The sequence below is a fragment of the Dipodomys spectabilis genome, unplaced genomic scaffold, assembly GCF_019054845.1.
Source record: "Dipodomys spectabilis isolate Male_0828 unplaced genomic scaffold, ASM1905484v1 ptg000219l, whole genome shotgun sequence".
Lineage (NCBI taxonomy): Eukaryota > Metazoa > Chordata > Mammalia > Rodentia > Heteromyidae > Dipodomys > Dipodomys spectabilis.
Window position 1 is genome coordinate 2,526,134 of NW_024870896.1, and position 23,172 is coordinate 2,549,305.

Sequence of the window (23,172 nt, forward strand, 5' to 3'; positions counted from 1 at the left end):
CCCAGAAGTAGAGCTATGGCTCAAACGGTAGGATGCTACCCTTGAGCAAATAAGCTAAGGGACAGTGTCCAGGCCCTGAGTTCAAGCCCTAGTATTGGCAAATATGCAGGCACACCTGCGCATGTGCACACGCGAGTGCACACATGCGCACGCATACACACACACACACAACACACACACACACACAACACACACACACACACACACACACACACACAGTTTGTACTTTTGGAATCAGGCTCTTTCCTTATGGTGAAGCATATGTAGTCTTATAAACATTTTCAATATGTGCAAATAACGATTTTCTAATATTTGTAATCTACAAGGGCTAGAGATACAGCTCAGTAATAGAGCACTTGTCTAGTACGTGTAAGGCTCAGTGACCCATCTCAAGCACTGCAAAAAAAATTTTTTTAATATAAAAATCAACAAATTACAAACTAAGAGGTTTTTGTTTTTAACTACTGGTCACTGCTTCTAATCCTTGTATTTAATTTTCTTTTTTGGGAGAAAATTATTATTCACATTTTATACTGTAATTATTGATTTTGATTTTTTTAATCTAGCTCCATTGGCTTATTGTATATGCATTTTGTGACTTCTTCCCCAAGTCTGTCCTCTATTATGTGACTAATTTAATTTGGGGTGCTACTTTCTTATTTGCTGGAATGCAAATAGCTTCAGACCTTAAGGAAAATTCATTCTCAATCACAATACTGTAAGAAAGAATATTATTTTTGCCAGGAGCCAGTGGCTCATGCCTATAATCCTAGCTACTCAGGAGGCTGAGATCTGAGGATCTCAGTTCAAAGCCAGCCCAGGCAGGAAAGGAAAGTCCATGAAACTCTTATCTCCAATAAACCACTCAGAAAACTAGAAGAGGTGCCTTGACTCAAGTGGTAGAGCGCTAGCCTTGAGCTGAAGAGTTGAGGGATAGGACCCAGGCCCAGAGCTCAAGCCCCATGACTGACAAAAAAAAAAAAAGGAAAAGAAAGAATATTATTTCTAAGGGGGGAGGGATGAGAGAAGAGGGTTAAGAAAGCGTAACAAAGACGAGGCAAATCTGACCAAAATAGATTATATACAGGTTGAGAATGTGGCCTAGTGGTAGAGTGCTTGCCTAGTATGTATGAAGCCCTGGGTTCAATTCCTCAATACCACATACACAGAAAAAGCCAGAAGTGGTGCTGTGGGGCTCAGTGGTAGAGTGCTAGCCTTGAGCTGAAGAGCTCAGGAACAGCGCCCAGGCCCAGAGTTCAAGCCCTATGATCAACCAAAAAGAAAAAAAAAAGTACATTATATACATATAATGTAAATTTCACAATGAAGTCCCTGTACAGCTAATTTTTCCTAACAAAATTTAAAGAAATTATATTATTTCTAGCAGAATATGGAATATATTTTAATTAGAATCTGGAATGTTTTAACAGATAAAGTAATATTTTCAGAATCTGTGGTTTTTTTTAATGTTCCACAAGATTTTTTCAACTTGGAAAACTAGAAAATACAAACAGAACAGATCTGACCCTGAATCACAACCAGTCTCACTAATTATAAGATTAAGCAGTTGGAAGAGCACTAGCCAATGAGTGAAAGTCCAATGAGTGAAAGTCAGGTACCAAATTAGAGTTTTAGTTTCGGACCAAAAAGAAATGATTTAAATCTTTTCTAAAAGCTTTCCAACTGATTCTAAATGTGTGGCCATTTTCCCTTTGCTGGCAGTGGGAGCAAAGCAAGATGGCTAAATAAGGAGAATTCCTTGAAAAATTGTTTGTGAGATAACCAGATCTCCAGGTCCCTTTCTCTTCTCTAAGGCAGCTGGAAAACTGCCACCTCTTTCATTGGGCAAACGGTCCATTAGAACTCCTCAAATGAAAGCTCAAAACCAAAATTAGGGCCACAAATTCTGATTTATCCAGACTAAAAAACAAAGATTAGGGGCTGGAGTACAGCTCAGTGCTACCCATAGAGGTAGAACAGGTTCCTGGTTCAACTTCCCTAGCACTGCAAAGGAAAAACGAAAGGCCAGATACATTAACATGACCAGGCACTCTTAATGTAAGAGGAAAGCCTGAAATGTGAAATAATAGAGACCAAAATAATAGTAAGAAAGAAAAAAAAAATCCCTGGAAGCTGCCAGATCATGCAGAGATTAGAAAAGCTTCCAAAGATTCTTAAAAGTTATCAATATCTACAGAAATAAAAGATTTATTATAAAAAAGTTAACCAAGTATTGATGAAAAAAAAGAGTGCAAAATAGTATTTATGTATAAAAGTATTGTTGCAGAAAAAGAAAAGCAAATAAGTTAAGAATAAACACAAGAAATTCTCCCATGTAAAGTAAAATTATGACAAAAGACAAATAATGAAATTAGATAAAACTAGGCAATCATTCTGGAAGTAGGAACTCCAAAGTGAGAGTAAAGAAAGTGAAAAATAGAAAATAACTGAATAAATTCTCCCAAGATACACTGTATCCCCAATACAATGGTTGAAATTGGCCCAAATTGACCCCAAAGAGAGTTTGCCTGTTTGACTACAATGAAGTTGACTACTATACCAACTTGGCCATTTTTCCCTTTGGTTCTTCCCACAAGAATCCTGTTTTTTAGAAACTTTTCCATGCACATGAATGCATCCTTTGCTCTTGCAGTTCTTTTTCCTCCAAGTCTATTCACTCCAGGTAAGTTCCTATTGCTTCTTTCTGCTGACTTACAGACAGACAGCCATAAGGAAATACAAATCTGGAGTTTAGGAAGAGATCTGTGTGTAGACTACTAGTTAGGAAACCTCTCCTGGAGAGAGTAGATAGCGTTATAAGTATAGAATGGGCATACCTGTGATTAAAAAAAAAAATAAAAACACACTTTAAGAAATGACCAGACCAAATGAAGTCATTATATTCGTTGTACTTTATGTAAAAACGGAACTATGTAGCTTTGAGGGTAGGAATGGGAAAGGAGAGATGGAGAAGAATGAACAAGGTGGAATCAATCAAGATGCATTGTACTCATAACCTGATATAAGAAAGTGTAATCACTTTTTACAACTACTTAAGGAAAAAAAAGAGCCAGGCACTGGTGATTCACATCTATAGCTACGCAGGAGACTAAGATCTGAGTATCACAGTTTGAAGCCAGCCTGGGCAAGAAAGTCCATAAGACTTTCATCTCCAAATAAGCACCAAAAAGCCAGAAGTGGAGCTGTGGTGACTTAATTTTTTTTTAAAGAAATTTCACTCCCCCCACCTTTTTTAAATCACATTGTTCCACATTGGAATAAACTAGGCCAAAAAGAAAAGGAGGAACCCTATTACAAACTATATAAATTCAAAACACCAGAACATAAAACATAGATACACAAAATAAGGTTTTGGGTTCTGATGATAGGGACATTGAGAATCTAAGCTGTATTTTCAACTGCTCTAAAAATATTTGGTATTCCACCTAACCAGCAGAAAGAAAAGCTAAAAATAGTCCTCTGTTAGAGAGTATTTTTGCTGTCTTGGAAAAAGCGAAACTAAGCCCTCAAATGTCAGCCTTAGATCTTTAATGAATTCTGTTTTACTCAAAACAAAACTCCAAAACAATGTAATTTTAAAAAACATAACTAGAATGATGTGGCTACCTCATTAGGCTCTCAACTAACTTTAAGACATGATTATAGAAAACTTGTTCTCTAAAGTAAGACATACACTGTATCATTAATAAATTCACACTGCTTTAACCAAATATCTTTATAATGAGAACTTTCTAGGAAAGAAATGACATGAGGACAGTCATACAATATTAAATCAAAAATCAAAATAAAATACTGAAGTGGAAATCTAAGTAAATTTACATTTTATGCAATGAGAAATCAAAACAGGAATTTAAAATGCTTTGTAATTTCTATTTTTAAATTCTTCACATTATGTATTGCTTTAAAAATTTTTACACACCTTATAGAAAAATGAATGTATTATTTCATGTACATATATGTGTATAGATGTATAAAACACATAATTGGCATTCTATCACTAATTTTTTTAATTTTCAAGGTGCTAAATATTTCATAATGAAACCTGGCTTACTTCTTTGCAGTAGGACAAATTGCTTTTGAATTTTTCCACTCATATAGAACATAAATAAGACATGGTTACAATATACAACACTATTCAACTTTAGCTATACATAGCCTTTGGTTTCATTTTATTACACCCTAATTACAAGTTCCTAAAAACTCATCCTTAGTAACCTTACCTATGTTTTCCATCTATTTTATCTTTATGTTATTTCTTAGATCAGTATATGAATTTAGCAGGTAGCCTCCTGGCAGACTAATTGAATGGGCCAATAAAGATTCTTAGGCAACTTGCAAGCTAAAAGTATGATAAAATATTTTATCCTGTCCACCTATTCTCTTAACAGTTGGCAGGCAGACTGTTTAAAGGGCAGAGAGGTTAAGAAGCAGAACTTGGTTAGACCAACCTAGCAAGTTATAAACCAAGTTTAATGACCAATTTTTGTTTATTATTTATAAGAAAACAGAAAAAAAGACTAGGGATGCTAATTTTCTTTCTTAATTTCTCTGTTGTTGTTGTTAGTACAAACCATTAAAGTTTTAAAAAACACAAAAATTCTGTTACTTGACAATAGCAGTTGAAAATAGTCTAGATATTTCATTAAAAGAAATGTACATACTTATGTACATGTATTATAGATATATACAGCTCAGTGTAATATACAAAACTGCATTGATGCAGTTTTTCCTCACTTAGAAATATAAAATAGTTCTAGATTTCCTTGCCAACACCAGATAGACGTTTTATAAAACATCTCGTTTTATATTTTCATTCCTTTGACTATTCTAGAAGCTGACTATTTTCATGTCATTATTGGTTTTTTTTATGTGTGAACTACTTTACAGGGCTGTATAGTCATTCTTCACTTTTTAAATTTTAACTCTCCAAACCTAGGAAAAACCATGGATTTTGTGTTATAACCATGGTCACTGATAACAAAAATTGACAGCAATTTCTTTGGCATTTGGTTAGAAAAAAATCAACTTGGAAAGGGTTCATGACAGAAAAGGAAAGAAAGAAAGAGACAGTGAACTGAGACACCCCTGTCAAGGAATTTTGTGGTGAGGGCTAAGAACAGAAGGATGGAGCAGGAGAAAAAGTAATGTAAATGAACAAGAGTGTGCTGGGTGCCAGTGGCTCACACCTGTAATCCTAGCTACTTAGGAAGCTGAGATCTGAGGATCATGGTTTAAAGCTAGCGCCTGCAGGAAAGTCCATGAGACTCTTATCTCCAATTAACCATTAGAAAATGGGAAGTAGGGCTGGGAAGGTGGCTCAGTGGTAGAACACTTGCCTTGTATGCATGGGGCCCTGGGTTCGATTCCTCAGCACCACATAAGCCAGAAGTGGCACTGTGGCTCAAGTGGTAGAGTGCTAGCCTTGAGCTGAGGGGCAGCGCCCAGGCCCCATGACTGGACCCTCCAACACCCTCTCCCCCCAAAAAGAAAAAGAAAACAGGAAGTGTTACTGTGACTCCAATAGTATAACACTTGCCTTGAGCTGATGAAGAACTCAGCGACAGTGCCCAGGCCCAGAGTTCAGGCCCTACAATCAACCAAACCAAACCAAACCAAAAAAAACAAAAACAAACAAAAAAACACTTGAAGTCGGGCACTATTGGCTCACACCTGTAATCCTAGCTACTCAGGAGGCTGAGATCTGAGGATCATAGTTCCAAGCCAGCTTGGGCAAAAAAAAATCCCATGATACCTATCTCCAATTACCTACCAAAAAAAAGCCAGAAGTGAAGGTGTGGCTGAGTACTAACTTTGAGCAGAAAAGTTCAGGGACAGTGCCCATTTGGCATAATCTCTCAGTCTTCTTCTTCTTCTTCTTCTTCTTCTCTCTCTCTCTCTCTCTCTCTCTCTCTCTCTCTCTCTCTCACACACACACACACACACACACACACACACACACACACACACACACACACTCTCTCTCTCTCACACACACACAACCCCTCTACCCCCACACACACCAGGAGAGAAAAGTAATTTTTTTAAAAAAGCAACAGAAATATTAGCATAAAGTTGTTAGCAAGTAATAATATCTAAAAAAAGAAAGAAAATACAGAACCCTCTGATGATGCTGTGGAGTTGAAGAATTGCTAAGCAATAAATGTTAGGGACTGGCCTCAGCTAGCGATCTGAAGACCAGCTGAAGTCATGGAACAGCACAGCAGCATGGGCAGAGGTGCAGACAAGTGGGAATGAAATTTGCATGTGATAGAAGTTATCTTCGATAAGTTCCATGTTTTCGGTGAGGAAGAAATAAAAAGCAAAGCTTTTTCCAAAGCTTTAAGGTATAACAGTACTTGTCAGGAATGTACAGTGAGAGATTTAGGCATAAAATAGTCATTTAGGAAAATGTGAGTGAATATGGACTATATTAATGCTGTACAATGGCTCAGTGGAAAAAACATTCCCATCCACACACAAATTCTTTCCAGTTCCTCTTCATGTGCTAAAGATATGTAATAATGGTCACACACTGCAAATATCTCCCCTTACTTTATTTTGCCATTTAATGTAATAAACTTTTTGTTTTGAGTCTCTAAAGTAAAATCCTAATGATTTGCTTTAGGTTTATCCTAGGGAAAACTCTATCCTCCCTCCAATGCTATTTAATTATTACACATTTGTCTGAATGCAATCTATACTTTCTTGATATTGTTTATATTTTAAGTATTTAATCTTTAAATAATTTCTACATTGCTATTGCATTGCATAGAAGAAACTTTTTAATGTTCAATCAGCTACTCCTGAACAATTTAATGCCTTATTCATGCCCCTGGTTAGAAATTTCACTGATTATGCAGGCACCATTTCCACTTCAGTTCCTGTATGTCTATCTAGATAAATTTTCTGTGTGTCATGGCCTTCATCTTATTTTTCTCTTTTATTATTTTGGACATTTTAGTTAAGGCAACTAACAACCACATGTTTTCCTCTTCCAGCTGGGTATTCCTAGTCCTCTCCACTTCCATAGAAGTAGCTCTAAGAATTCTCTGCACAGAACAACAGTAGTGTCATCACAGAAAGTATGATTTTCCAATGGGTGGCCCAACTTCTGGCAACCAATGAAGGGATCCACTCATCAGTTGACAGATTAACCACAATCAATCTAAACCAGTTTCTTGGGGGATTTTAAAGTCTGAAACATGGGGGAAGGTTTTTAACTAGAAACGAACATAATAGATGCTTACAAAGACATAAAGTACCACAGAGGTTAGAAAAGACAACTGATCAAATAAAGTTTATAATCGCAACTGTTTCATTTTGGTTTTCACCCCTATATATCTTTTCTTATATAATGAGGTATTATTCTTCCTTGAAGTTAAAAGAGCCCATAACAACACAAACTTCAGAATCATTTGACAAAAATCTCTTCTTCCTTTCACTTCTCAAACCAGAAAAATGTAGATGTATCTTTCAAAAGACTTTTCTATATATTAGTGTTTAGGGAACTAAACATTTGTTTTCTTCAGTACTAGTGACTTGTGTAATAATTTTAGCAACTTGGTAAGCTATGGTAGGAACATGGTTCCAGGCTAGCCCAAACAGAAAGTCCATGAGACTCTTGAAGTTAGATGCGGTGGTGTGTGCCTGATAGTCCAGCAACAACAGAAAGCCTAAAATAGAGGACTGTAGTCCAGACACATGTGTGGACAGGAATAGAAAAATAACTGGTTTAAAAAAAAAAAAAAGGTATTGTTTGAGGGCATTGCTCAGTAGTAGAGGACCTGCTTAACAAGTGACAGGTCATGTTCAAACTCTAGTAACCACCAAAAAATTTTGTTCTTCAAGTAAGTGTGCATTTGAAAAATGTTTTGCTTTTGTTCTTTTCCCAGACCTTTTTTTTTTTTGGGGGGGGGGGGGGGTAGGAGGGGACTGCCAGTCATGGGGCTTGAACTCAGGGCTTAGATACTGTCTCTGAGCTCTTTCGCTTAAAGCTAGTCTCTACCACTTTAAGCCACAGTGCCATTTCTGGTTTTCTGATGGCTAATTGTAGGTAAGAGTCTTATAGCCTTTCCTGACGGGGCTGGCTTTGAACACTAATCTTCAGCTCTTAGCCTCCTGAGTAGTTATGATTTTTACAGGTGTGAATCACTGGCACCTGGCTGCTTTTATTCTCATTTGAGATTTTTCTTCAACTTTCTAACTCAATCTAACTGAATACTAGTATTTCTAATAGTTCTGTAAGAATTCAGTTGAGCTAGTTCAAGAAGAAAATTGCTCCACAATGAAGGAATTTTGGGAAGTTGTTGCATAAAGTATCTCCCATTTCAAGATTTATAGAACGTTATTATGCTAATAAAATGTTTAAATTTAGCTGGCAGCCAGTGGCTCACATCTGTAAACCTAGCTACTCAGGAGGCAAGATCTGAGGATCATGGTTTGAAGCCAGCATGGGTAGAAAAGTAACTGAGGGCATCTCCAACTAACCAGCAAAAAGCCAGAAGTGGAAGTGTAGCTCGAATGAGTGCCAGCTCTTAAGTGGAAAAAACCATGCCCTGCATTCAAAACATTACCCATCTCCACTTCCCTAAAAAACAAAAACAAAAACAAAAAAAAAACATATTTAAGTTTCAAAATGTAATGGGGTCTGGTCAAAGACTATCTGCTAGCCCCATTAGGTATCCACGGATCACATTTTGTACAAACTAATTACAGTCTGTGTATAAGCTAGTACACACTTCTTGAATATTTACTCAGCTTTATCTCCAGAATCAGTTAGAATATATGATCAAAGGCTAGACCAGACAGTGCATTGCCTTCTCCCAGCAATGGTTGGCTGGTCAAGGGCTAAATTTGTCAATTAATGTAGTTCAATCATAATGAATTTCAGGATTTTTCCTGGGAATGCTGGGACAAAAACTACCTTTTTCCTCCATTCCTATAGTTAAATTTGTAAGGATTCCAGGAACTCTCAAGAGCTCTTCAGCTCAAGGTGAGCTCTCCACCACTTAAGCCACAGCGCCACTTCAGTTTTCTGGTGGTTTATTGGAGATGAGTGTCACAGACTGGGGCTGTGAAGGTGGCTCAGTGGTAAAGCGCTTGCCTTGCATGCTTGAGGCCCTGGGCTCGATTCCTCAGCACCCATAAGCAAAAAATAAGCCGGAAGTGGTGCTGTGGCTCAAGTGGTACAGCGCTAGCATTGAGCTGAAGAGCTGAGGGGCAGCGCCCATGCTCAGAGTTCAGGCCCACGACCGGACCCAAAATAAAACAAAAACAAGAGTATCACAGACTTTCCTGCCAGGGCTGGCTTTTAACTGTGATCTTCAGATCTTAACCTCCTAAATAGCTAGGATTACAGACATGAGCCACCAGTGCAGCCCTAATATTTCTAAGATATTAATCTCTTGTTTACCAAAAAACATTAAGCATGTAATATCTCTTAAGATATTGGTCTCTTGTTTAAATATATAAACAAAAGACCAAAACCAATACTTTTATGTCATTCACACTGCAAAAGACATTAGAAAGCAATCAATGCTATAGAAAAAGAGAGCAGGTTAACAGGGATTTGGAAGGAAAGAGGTGGAATTTAAATATTACCTTGACCACAAAGTGAAGGAGTCAGCCATGATGAAAGTATGGGATGATAAAGACATAGATGGAGGCTAGATGGAGGCTACAGGATTAGTAACCTCAGAGGCAGAGCAACCTGAGTTCAATCTCCAGTACCTCAAAAATAATAAGTAAGCATAGTTGGAGCAGGCTCTTCAGTACAATGGCTGCTTAGCAAGCACAGGTCCTGGGTTCTAATCCCAGTGCCACCAAAAAAAAAAAAAAAAACAAAACCCAAAACCCAACATGACTGGGCTTGGAAGGTGGCTCAGTGGTAGAGTACTTGCCTTGCATGCATGAGGCCCTGGGTTCGATTCCTCAGCACCACATAAGCAGAAAGAGCCAGAAGTGTGGGTGGTGACTCAAGTGGTAGAGCACTAGCCTTGAGCTGAAGAGCTGAAGGACAGTGCCCAGGCCCAGAGTTCAGGCCTAACAACTGACAAAAAAAAAAAAAAAGTAAAGAGTAACAACCAGTAGTTTCTGGTTATATGCTACAATTCTAGAGAAATTTTATCTAAAATATTTTATTATCTACCAAGTAATATAGACTGAAAGGAATTGACTTTGCATTTTTATAGCACTGGGGATTAAACTCAGGGCCTTGCATATGTAAGGCAAGTACTATACCACTAATCTACACTAAACTTATTAAGTTAAGCTATTTTAACTTTTTCTGGCCCTGTTTATATTTTAAGCAAGGGTCTCACCACGTTGCTGAGTCTGGCCTTAAACATACAACCCTCCTCTATCAGCTTCCTGCTTAGCTAGAATAATAGGCATATAATTCAGCTTTAGTTTTCTCCAAAAATATGTACTGTCTCTAGTTAAGTATTTCTGTATTACCCTTCTTCATGTTTATAAACGTTAACCAACTTATATTTCATTACAGTCAGTTGTATGAGCCAAGCCTCCAGCCCTTTTGTTTCTAGTTTTTGAGATAAAGTTGCCAGGGCTGGCCTTGAAATTGTAATCCTGCCCCAGGTTCCGAGTAGTTAGGATTACAGGCCACTTTGCAAGGTATTAAATATTTTCTTTCTTAAATGAATAAGTATTAAAACTTGAATAGCAAATTCAATTCATGAACAAAGGAAAAGCTCTAAATAAATATCAATTACATATAAAAACACTTAGCATTTGCCCATAACTGATTTTATGTTAACAGATGAATCACAAATTCCAGACATCTGGATATTTACTAGTACTTCTGAAATATACAGCATAAGAAATATCAATCTTACAAACTAAGATGTTCACTTTCAGTAGGGCGCAGGTAGTTCATGTTTGTAATCCTAGCTACTCAGGAGGGTGAAATTTGTAGACTGTGGTTCAAAGTCAGCCTAGGAGAAAAGTACAAGAGTCTTATCTGCAATAAACTATTTTCAAAAAGCCAGAAATAGAGCTGTGGCTCAAGTGGTAGAACATTGGTCTTGAGCAAAAAAGGTCCAACACCCAAGCACAAACAAACAAACAACAAAAAAGATGTTCAACAAAAAGAAATGAGATACCAAGAAGAAATGTGATTCCCTTCTCAGGAGTAAGGAGACTCACAAAAGTCAGAATGGGAACTATACTCAAATATACTTTTAAGAAAAATAATCTGAACTTGGGAGCTGATGGCTCCTGCTTGTAATCCTATCTAGTCAGGAGGCTGAGATCTGAAGATCAAGGAGAGTTGTGAGACTCATATCTAATTAACCACAAAAAGCCATAAATGGAGCTATGGCTCAAGTAGTAGAGCATTAGCCTTGAGTACAAAAGCTCAGGGATAATGCCCAGGCCCTGAGTTCAAGCCAATAAGAAAAAAGAAGAAAGAAAACAACTATGTTAATGGATAATCATTGAAAAATACCAAATTTGCAAATAAGCAAGTTTGTGCAAATAGCCCCTTGTATCCTTGATACCCCCCTTCATCACAAACCCTTCAGGCTCACTAGTGCAAACTGAATAGCAAGATTAATTTGCTGGAGCAAACCAAGAAAAATGCTTAAGCAAAAGTGGGCTTCTTTTTTTGTACCAGGGCTTGAACTCAAGACCTAGGTGCTGTCCCTTAGCTTTTTTGCTCAAACATGGAACTCTACCACTTGAGCCACAGCTCCATTTCTAGCTTTTTGGTGGTTAACTGGAGGATAAGAATCTCACAGACTTTGCTGCTCAGGCTGGCTTCAAACCACAATCCTCAGCTTTGTCTCCTGGGTAGGCAGGATTACAGGAGTGAGCCACCAGCACCTGGTAGATTTCTTAGATTTAGCCACTTTGCCAAACCATCTTTCCCCTACAGTTGCAAATAGCCAAAAATAAAACCATCCATCCAGATTGACTAAGAAAGGCAGGAAGGAAAATAAAGTATGGTTTCCTTGATAATCTCTGTTTACCTCTTATGACATGAGTAGCCCATGCTGAAGATGACAGTCTTGCAAGCATCATAAGAGGTTATCATATAAAGATGGCCCATAAATATAGGCTAATTTCACCTGTGATCACCCAAAGAAACAGCTATCTGACCTAACAGGCTGGAGGAAAGTTCACTAGGTTCTATCTATATGCAAATATGGTCCATAATTTTGACTGATGGACAATTTCAGGAAGTTTTAGCAGTTGAGCTAATAATTGACTTTAGAAGCTGACCATCTTTGTTCCATAGGTCAGGTTGTTTTCTCTTACAGAAAACTTAAGTGTCTTGTGGTGTTTACCATAATGAAAGTACACTTGCAGGCTTGAAGACAATTCCAGTTAGGAAAAAAAGACAACAGATACTTACAGAGGGTACTGTAGAAGGAGGTAGGAAACATTTAAAAGTCAACTGCTTAGCTTTTTTGCTCAAGGCTGATGCTCTACCATGAAATAAATAAAATTTAAGAACAAAACTAAAACTTTTATTTCCAGAAATTAGACTCTCCTGAACAGACAAGAAGTCAGAGATCTTAATGTAGTTAAACTTAATGCTACATTCAACATCCAGTTTCTTCTGCACTTCAATACTGTCTTCTCTGGCACATCTAAGGCTTAATTACATTCCAGTCTTGATAAATTTAGCTAGTAGTGATGCCAAAACACTAGAATAGCTAATGTTCATGCAAAACTATTGGGTTATCTGTAAACACAGTCAGAATAAAAAGTAGCCTTCTAGAAAGGACATGGCTAAAATTTATCTTTCAGTACCAGGTATTTATCAACAAAATGTCTTAAAAAAAAAAAAAAAAAAAAAGGCCTGAGGAAGCAATACTGCCAAATTTTGCTCTTTTCTTTTTTTTCTTGGTACCATCTTACCATCCCAAAGTCCTCCAAGCTGCCAGGTCTACAAATTTCCTCAATTTGTGCTCAAGAGCTTGAGCCAAAAGATGATGGCAAAACCTACCAGCAAATTCTGAAACACTGTATTCCAAAAACTATATGCTATTTCATTTTCACATTCCATACATCTTAATGTTGTCAGGCATGATGATTAACACTTATAATTCTAGCACTCCAGTGGCTGAGACAGTAGGATCAAGAGTTCAAAGTCAGCCTGGGCTATATAACAAGATCCTTTCTCAACCTCCACCCAAAATGTGAAAGAGAGAAAAGTAAAGTGGGGGAGAGGGAGAGGGGGAGGAGGGAGAGAGAGAGTGAGAGAGAGATATCTTAAATGTTGGGTTTCTTTGTAATTCTTTCATTCTCTCAATTTAAAAAATTGTTTCACATTTATAACTATACAATCAATCATGAAAACAAGGAAATCTGTTGAAATTGTTTTGGGAAGGGAAAAGGAGGGTCATGGGGGGTTACTGATTGGAATATATTATAGACATGTGGAAATATAACAATGAAATCCCCCTCTGTATAACTATTGTAAGCTAATTTTTTAAAATGCTTAAAAAACCCATGCTTGTTTTTGTTTTTACTGATTCTGTCAAGATTCTTTTCCTTGCTTAGCCTTCTGCTCTTACTTACTAAGATTACATTCAAGTACACAGACATTCATTTATTAAAACAAACTGGATGCCTCAGGGTTTCTAGACTACAAGCATTAATAAAAATATTTAAATCACTAGGTAAAGACAGAATACTAGCTGGGCTCTGGTGGCTCATGCCTGTAATCCTAGCTACTCAGGAGGTTAAGATCTGAGGATCGAGGTTCAAAGCCAGCCCGGGCAGGAAAGTTCGTGAGACTCTTATCTCCAATTAACCTCCACCCCATCTAGAAAACTAGAAGTGGTGCTGTGGCTCAAGCAGTAGAACGCTCGTCTTGAGCTGAAGAGCATAGGGACAGCATCCAAGCCCACAGTTCAAGCCCCACGACCGACCAAAAAAAAAAAAAAAAAGACAGAGTACTATCTACGAATGACTGTAAGCTTTAGAAGGTAAATCTTACATTTGTTTTGAATATCAAAAATCAGTGCTGTATCAATAAGAAATAATGTACCTGGAGAAAAAAACTCAATTATAGAAAAATTAGTGCTTTTGATTTCCCCAAATTCAAGTATAGTAGAACATAGCTTGTCCAGAGCTGTCCAATGGTAAACTTTTCTAATATCAGAGTGATCCTAAGGTCTGTGCATGCACTTTCCAGTACTTATCAGAGCCTGTTTTCTTGAATTTACACCACTTGATCTCCAGGTACTGGTTTTTAATTAACATGTGAAAGAAGAAAAACTCAATTATCAAAAAATTAAAAAGAAATATAATCCAATGCCAGAAGAGCTCTTAGTTAAAAACAAAAAACAGAAACTAATATTTTTAAAATTAGGAGAGGCTGGGAATGTGGCTTAGTGGTTAGAGTGCCTGCCTAGCACACATGAAGCCCTGTGTTCGATTCCTTAGTATTATATAAACAGAAAAGGCCAGAAGTGGTATTGTGGCTCAAGTGGGAGAGTGCCTTGAGCAAAAAAGAAGCTCAGGAACAGTGCCCAGGCCCTGAGCTTAAGCCCCAGGACTGACAAAAACAAAGACAAAATAAAATTAGGAGAAATCATACCAGCACTACACAAACCAAAACAAGATGGATCATTTTAATTAGATAGAAGTATTGAAGCATTTGTTGCTTTTATTTTTCCCTAAAGTAAAACCCAACTTCACAAATTCAAAACTTGTTATATAACTTATTCATATATTTTTCCAAGCCTAAGGCTGCAAAACTCTACAAAGCTGGTGGCAGAGTGCTTGACTGGAATGCACAAGGCCTCAGATTCAATACTTATTGTAAAATAAAAGGGTAGGGCAACTTAGTCTTAAAAAGTACTGAGACGGGCTGGGAAGGTGGCTCAGTGGTAGAGCGCATGCCTTGTATGCATGAGGCCCTGGGTTCGATTCCTCAGCACCCCATAAGCAAAAAGAAAAAAGCCGGATGTGGCGCTGTGGCTCAAGTGGTAGAGCACTAGCCTTGAGCTGAAGAGCTGAGGGATAGCGCCCAGGCCCAGAGTTCAGGCCCCATGACCGGACCCCCCCAAAAAAAAAAAAAAAAAAAAGTACTGAGACAATAACCCAGCACACCTGGCTTGCTGGTCATCTCTAGCATGTATTGATACACCACCTCACGTCAAATAAAAACTGCTTATAACCAAGCTCAAATGTTCTTGATATTTAATGGAAGACTGTTTCATAAACATAGAAACCACTTTGCAAAACCTAAAAAAGAGAAGGATAAAACATAAACGACTTGTTTAAACACAAATTGAAGAATGACATCCAGTGTTGATACTTAGATGTGTCCTAATATTTATGATTCTTCAGTCTGTAGCATCCAAGTAATTTCCAATACTGGAATGTAGTAGGACCAAAAAGAGAGAAAGATCATCTTCACATCTAATTCTCAACTAAAAGATTGGCATGAACTCAGAGATGGGACACAGTGGTAGAGCGCCAGCTGTAAGCAAGAAAGCCAAGTGTAAGGCCCTGAGTTCAAGTCTTAGTATCTACCCAATAAGAAAATAAATAAAAATTTGTAGTCTTTTACTCTCATTCCCTGCCTGGAAATACTTTTCTTTTTTTTAACAAAAATTAATTTTTCTCTATTTATACTAAAATAATTATCAGCAAAAAGTCCCTTTAGAGCCTGTAACCTTAGCTACTTAGAGGCTGAGATCTGAGGATTGAAGTTCAAAGCCAGCCCAGGCAGGAAAGTCTGTGACACTCTTATCTCCAATTAACCATCAGAAAACTGGAAGTGGTGCTGTGGTTCAAGTGGTAGAGTGCCTTGAGCTGATGAGCTGAGGGACAGCATTCAGGCCCAGAGTTCAACCCCATGACCAACCAAAAAAAAAAAAAAAGTCCCTTTAAAAAAAGGATGGAAGTAGGGGGGAGGTAGGGAAGGGATGTGAAGGGTAAACAAAGGAGAAGGCTGCAATGCTTGATAAGAAATGTACGCATTGTCCTGCCCATGTAATTGTAACCCCTCTGTACAGTATGTTCACACACAAAAAAAATAAAATTAAAAAAAAAAAAAAGGATGGAAGAAGAGCTCCTGTTTAGAAAGTATGAAACAAAGTTCAAACCCCAGTACTGCTAAAAAGAACACAAAAGATATAAGCAAAAACTCCAGGCATGAAGGGGCATGCCTGTAATATTAGCTACTTGGGAAGCAGAAGTAGGAAAATCAGGGTCTGAGGCCAGCCCAGGCAAAATGAGAGCGAATCAGAAAAACGAAACTAAAAGCAAGTAAGACTGGGCACACAGCTGAAATGGTAGAGAACTTCCCTACCAAGTACAAAGCCCCAAGTTCAATCCTCATTACTGCTCTCTCCCAAATAAGAAATATATAAGAGAGCTCGCTTCGGCAGCACATATACTAAAATTGGAATGATACAGAGAAGATTAGCATGGCCCCTGTGCAAGGATGGCAAGCAAATTTGTGAAGCGGTCTATATTTTTGTGCTGTACATCTTGTATATACGTTTTTCTAATTTGGAAAGGGGAAGGGAAAGAACAAAATGCTGAAATGGATAGATACAGGTTGACCCATTGTAACAACGAGATGTACAAGACACTATGTTGAAAACAAACTTTACAACTTGGGGGGGGGGGAGTAGCTGGGGAGGTAGGGAGGGAAGGGATGGTAGGGGAAACACAAAGGAGGGGGTAACAATGCTCGATAGGAAATGTACTCATTACCTTACTCATGTAACTGTAACCCCTCTGTACAGTATCTTTACAATAAAATATATATTAAAAAAGAATACATAAGAATAATTTAAGCAAATATGACTTATCAGACCTATTGCTTCAACTTTACTTGGAAATACAACAATACAGAAAAGCATTCATGCTAGGCATAGTGGGTGCATGCCTGTAATCCAGTCCCCAGAGGAGGGTATTTGAGTTCTAGAGTTCTAGGGTATAGGAGGATCTTGAGTTCTAGAACTGCTTAGGTCAAACAGTAAAACCTTATCTCAAAAACAAAAAAAAAAAAACATGTTCAAATGTAAGCTGAATGTTTTTATAGCATGTACCAACACACTCAGCCTCTGAACATTTTAAAGTGAACTTAAGACTAGTATTTATAGTAAAAATAAAAGTGTGTGGGGGGGGGGGAATCAAAAATCAAATCTACCTACCATTCCAAACTCAAGTGACAGTTCTGATCATAAAGCAGATATATGTCAAAACTAATTTCAATAAACCTTGATTTTATATGTTTAGAAACAAAGAGAAGGATGAAAGTGATCTCATTTTTCAGAAAACATTGTTTGCTTCAATTATCTATTGGCAAAAATAATAATCCAGGAAAGTAAATTCACAAGCACAGAAATAATCTTTTAATAACATTAAAGAATCTATGAACACGGAACCTTAAAAATGTGCTCATTTTAATAAACCCTGGAGAATACTCTGAATTTTTCTTCAGTAAATACTTCCCAGATTCACTGAGCATTCCCCTGAAACAAACATTTACTGAGTCAATAAAATTCCACAAATTATTTTCTGGTAAGATCTTTCTATGCATAGTCAAAATGTTTGCCTTACTTTAATTACTTTTACTTTAATTCTATGCATACACATAATTCATATAGTTACAGGATTTAAAGATATATACATGTGTGTATGTATGTATACATTCATGTGTGTATACATAAACACACATATATATCAGACAGACAATGAAAGATTTTACATTAAGAGAAAAAATAAAAGGCAAATCATCAGGAAATGGAAACAAAGAGGTTTTTTCTTTGCTGTTGTTTTCATTTTCTTTCTTTTTTTTTTTTTTTGAGTCTTTGGAAGTGTAAGGGGAGGCACAGAAATGGAGGGACGAAGGGTGAACAAATGCAGCAGTGGTGTTCATTAGACACTAAGTTCAAAATGAACTATACAATTTGTGTGTGAGGATGGGGGAAAAATTGGGAGAGAAAGAGGGAAGGGGTGACATTATCCAAAAGAAACATATTCTTTACTTAAGTAACTGTAACCCCTCTGTACATCACATTTATAATAATAATAAAAAAAATTAGGGGTTGGGAAGGTGGCTCAGTGGTAGAGCGCTTGCCTTGCATGCCTGAGGCCCAGGGTTCAATTCATCAGCACCACATAAGTAAAAAGAAAAAAGCCAGAAGTGGCGCTATGGCTCAAATGGTAGAGCGCTAGCCTTGAGCTGAAGAGCTGAGGGACAGCGCCCAGGCCGAGTTCAGGCCCCATGACCAGACCTAAATAAATAAATAAAATAAATAAATAAATAAGGTAAATCGTGTAAGCCAGATTCTGGTGGCTTAGACCTGCAATCCTAGCTATTCAGGAGGCTGAAATCTGAGGAATGCAGTTCGAAGCCAGCCTGGGTAGGAAAGTCCATGAGACTCTTTTATCTCCAATAAACTACTCAGAAAAAGCCAAAAGCAGAACTGTGGCTCAAGTGGTAGAGTGCTAGCCTTGAGCAAAAGAAGCTCAGGGACAGTGCCCAGGCCCAGAGCTCAAGCCCTAGGACTGGCAAAAAACCAAAACCAAACAAACAAAAAAAATCAAGGATATTCATACAGTATTATGTACAAAAGATCCTTTCTGTGAAAAAAAAATTGTTTATATATACACACAGACTACTAACCAAAAAGAGACTTCAGCAAATTCATTTTGTAAATTAAGTATTAGGTTAGTTCTTAATAAGTATCTTCTTATTTTAAAACTTGCAATTCAGGGGCTGGGAAGGTGGCTCAGTGGTAGACTGCTTGCCTTGCATGAATGAGGCCCTGGGTTCAATTCCTCAGCACCACATAAGCAGAAAACAAACAAACAAACAAACAAAAACACTTGCAATTCAAACAATGTAAATGTTGGAAAATGATTCCGACAGCTTTATTTATTCTGATAAGTTTTGCTAAATATATTAAACCTTATTCAAAGACAGAACTTTTCTTTTTCTTTTTTTTTTTGGTTGATCATGGAGCTTGAACCCAGGACCTGGGGTTCTGACCTTACACTCTTTTGCTCAAGGCTAGCACTCTACCACTCTGAGCCACAGCTCAAAGTTTTCTGGTGGTTAACTGGAGGTAAGAGTCTCATGGACTCTCCTGCCATCATGATCTGGCTTTGAACCAAAGTCCTCAGATCTCAGGCTCCTTAGTAGTTAGGATTACAGGCATGAGCCACCAGTGCCCAGCTCAAAATTTCAAAAGTGTTCTACAATTGTTCTCCAAAATGTCTCACACACCAATCTTCCAAACTGATTTTTTTTTTTTTGGTTGGTCATGGGGCTTTAACTCCGAGCCTGGCTGTTGTCCCTCAGCTCTTCCCCTCAACATTAAGAGCCACAGTGACACTTACAGCCTTTTCTGTTTATGTGGTACTGAGGAATTGAACCCGTGGCCTCATGCATGTGAAGCAAGCACTCTATTATTGAGCCACCTCCCCAGCCCCAAACTGAAATTTTTAAGGGCACAAAATAGGAATTGACAACCTTTTTCTATAACAGCCAGAAAGTAAATATTTTAGGTTTTCCCTATTATATATTCCTTTTGTTATGAACTTTTCAGGAATTAAAAAAAAAAGTTCTTAAAGCTCAGAGCTACATAAAAAGAAGCCAAAGGCTAGAGGTAGCTTTTCAGTTTGCCAACCACTGACTTATAACAACAAACCAACATTTTGGAAGTCTGATATTTTAAATATATTACAAAAAAAATGCAATACAGTTCAAAACTGGGTCACTTTCATTCTATATTAGCTAAAGAAAGGTGACATTAGGGCTGGGAAGGTGGCTCAGTGGTAGAGCACTTGCCTTGCATGCTCGAGGCCCTGGGTTCGATTCCTCAGCACCACATAAGCAAAAAGAGAAAAGCCGGAAGTGGCGCTGTGGCTCAAGTGGTAGAGCGCTAGCCTTGAGCTGAAGAGCTGAGGGACAGCGCCCAGGCCCAGAGTTCAGGCCCCACGACTGGACCCAAAAAAAAAAAAAAAGAAAGGTGACATTAAAGAAATTATGTGTAAAACTGCTCACCTACTCAGGAGACTGAGATCTGAGGATCATAGTCAGTTTGGGCATAGAAGTCTATGAGATTTTCATCTCCAATTAACCACCAAAATGCTCAGGTGGTAGAGTGCTAGCTTTGAGCAAGAAAGCTCAGGGACAGCACACAGACCCTGAGTTCAAGTCCTGTTACTGTTATTATCTAGACAAATTAATCAAAGGATGTGAAAATATATTTTATACTTTAAAATATTCTATGTTAACATATACAATATAAAAGATATTTATATTTAAATTATATATTACATGTGCGTGCCTACAAAGCATACATACCCACTTGGCAAAACTCACCTGTGGGTACTAGTGACTTATTCCTGTAATCCTAGCTATTCAAGAGGCTGAGACCTAAGAACTGTGGTTCAAAGGCACATTGAGACTCTTATCTCCAATAAATTATTGAGAAAACCAGAAGTGGAGCTGTATCTCAAAGTGGTAGAGAACTAGCCTTGAGCAAAAGAGTTTAGGAACTCCAGACTCCAATTTCCAAGTCCCACAACTAGCCAAAATAAATAAATAAACTGTAATTTACATACTACATATCAATGTTCAAATCTCCTTTTATAATAAGTAAAATCATCCTCATTAATCGAATCTATTTACAGCCTTTGTTTTTTCTTGATGTCATCCACACCTGAAAATTAGGAACTCAATTCAGAGATGTAGTAACTTTGGTTCTAATTTTTTTTTTTTTTTTTTGGATCCGGTCGTGGGGCCTGAACTCTGGGCCTGCGCGCTGTCCCTCAGCTCTTCAGCTCAAGTCTAGCGCTCTACCACTTGAGCCACAGCGCCACTTCCGGCTTTTTTCTTTTTGCTTATGTGGTGCTGAGGAATCGAACCCAGGCCCTCAGGCATGCAAGGCAAGCGCTCTACCACTAAGCCACCTTCCCAGCCCTGGTTCTAATTTTTTAACTTACAAAGGTTATTGTAAAATTAAGTTAACAAACTATTCTTTGAAATCTATATTCTTGAAATGCATCAACAGCATCACTATTATCACCATTTTCCCCCATCAGAAAGGCAGCTTTTATGCATTTGATTTCATGTAAAATTGAAAAATTCTCATCATCTTAATGCTTAGAATTGAATATAAATTTCATTATGAAAAATAAACTGAGTCAAGCTATAAATCTAAAATAAAATCTCTATCCCACAAAATAACCAAATATTCTTATATAATAATCTTACCTAGACTGGTGGGTTTTATCAGTTCATCCAGTAAGTCATAAAATGGTAGTTTTTGAAGTTTTATATCCGGATGGACTGGGTGAAGAGCTGATGTAAGATGTGGGAGTTCCAGTTCATGTTTAGGTCCCAGAAGAGAAGCAGGGAGTAGCGGTGACGATGCAGGGTGACCATCATAAGTGAGTTGTGGAATGGTGGATGGAGACAAAGTTGCTGGCATAGGACTTGAATGTACGTTTGGGATGGACAAGTCCGCAGGTGTCATAATTTTCTGGGGAAACCGCCGCCTATAGAGTTCCTTAATTTTCATTTGTACAGCAGGACTACAGCCAGCCTTTAGCAAATGCAGTGCTTTTGTGAGAAGTTCGTGTTTGCGTCCGTGCTTATTTCTCCCAGCGTAGCCCAACAGTACTTGGAGTTCAGAAACTCTAAGGCTCATAACCATTTGCTTGGAGAAGAAATAAAATGCAAAACATTAGTCTCAAAAAGAGTACAATATTTAAAAATATTTCATTATAATCCCTCTTTATAGTTAGTGTCAAGGCAACTCATTTACAATCCTAATTATTTCAAATTTAATCTCTTCATTTAATCTCTTAAATAACCAAAGAAATTTAAAACTAATGTTCATAAATTCATTGAGTTCCACCCAGGATCATGAAAGATGTGAGAAAAAACATGCATCATGTAGAACCATCTCTCACTTCAGTCAACAGTTTCAGTGAAATTGTCAGATATTTTAACAAGCAGTTACTGTATTCCAGGAAAATGTACTATTAAATGGCAAAAGAACATTTCTGGTTTCTTGGGAAAAAATATAATAATATATTAACAGCTCACCTCAAATACTAAATGTAGGTGGTAGGCTAACAATATCATATTATGAGGTATTACATTCTATATTAACTCTGGAATTTGTAAGACTCAAAAGAATAGCTTTTTGACCAGCTTAATTTGATATGTTCATGTAAGTTATAATTATAGTATATCCCACAAGGTATTATCCTTTCTGCTTTATATAAAGAGACCAGAGTTCACAAAAGTTAAGTAAGTTTCTTGATGCCATAGCTAAGCAGCAGTGACAATTCAAATCCAGCTAAACCGCTAGGCAGAAAACAAGGCTGGACATATATTATTTACCCTTGTTTGACTTGGAAGATTAGACTAAAAATCCAGGAATTCAATCTACACGCCATAATGTATGAAACTATGTAAAGAAATCTATTTACTTCATTTAGTCCTGTGTTTATAAGTGCTTTTGATCACTGTTATTAGTAGGAAGCAAACAACAGGAAATGGTCATCTAATCCAATCTTCCCATTTTTAAGGCAGCAGAAAATGGAAACCAAAGAAATGATTTACCCTGCTTCACCTAGGTAGTAAAACAGAATACTACAGCTTTTTACCAGCACTGACAGGGAGGGAGGGTTAGGATGGGCAGACAGATGCTAGCTTAACATTCATTAGCTTTATTTCCTCAAGTGTTTGATTTCCTACCCCATAGCAAATTTCAATACATAAAGGCTAAGCTGTCTTTGCTAACTCACCATACCAAAGTAACGACTTTCCTCCTCAGCTCTTCCTTTTGAGGCGTGTGCAGGTGGCAAAGAAAACAAATAAGACAGAAGTACATGAAAAAGAGAATACTAGTGCCTCAAAGTCCAGCTTTTGTCAACCTTTCCCCAGTAGACAGGAAAAGAACTATTTCTACTTTTTGTGCCAGTTACCAGTACTGAGGCTTGGCCTGTGCCCTCCTATCCCTGAGCTTTTGGTCAAGGCTTGTGCTTTAACACTTGAGCCACGCCTCCACTTCAAGCTTTTTAATTGGAGGTGAGTCTCATGGCCTTTTCTTCCTGGGTTGGCTTCAAACTGATCCTCAGATCTCAGCCTCCTGAGTAGCTAGCTAGGATTACAGGCATGAGCCACCAGCATCCAGC

At 37.7% G+C, this 23,172-nt stretch overlaps 1 protein-coding gene and 1 non-coding gene across 2 annotated transcripts in view; one reads left to right on the forward strand and one right to left on the reverse strand.

Moving 5' to 3' along the window:
• The window catches only part of Pias1 (protein inhibitor of activated STAT 1), a 98,656-nt gene that overhangs the window by 49,071 nt on the left and 26,413 nt on the right, over positions 1-23,172 (reverse strand). Inside the window, exon 2 of the mRNA XM_042697349.1 lies at positions 21,239-21,683. Within this exon, the coding sequence (XP_042553283.1) occupies positions 21,239-21,683 (445 nt within the window). The remainder of the gene's footprint in view (positions 1-21,238; positions 21,684-23,172) is intronic.
• LOC122123057 lies at positions 16,373-16,479 on the forward strand. Its single transcript, XR_006150271.1, has one exon. It is a non-coding gene; the product is annotated as a U6 spliceosomal RNA (small nuclear RNA).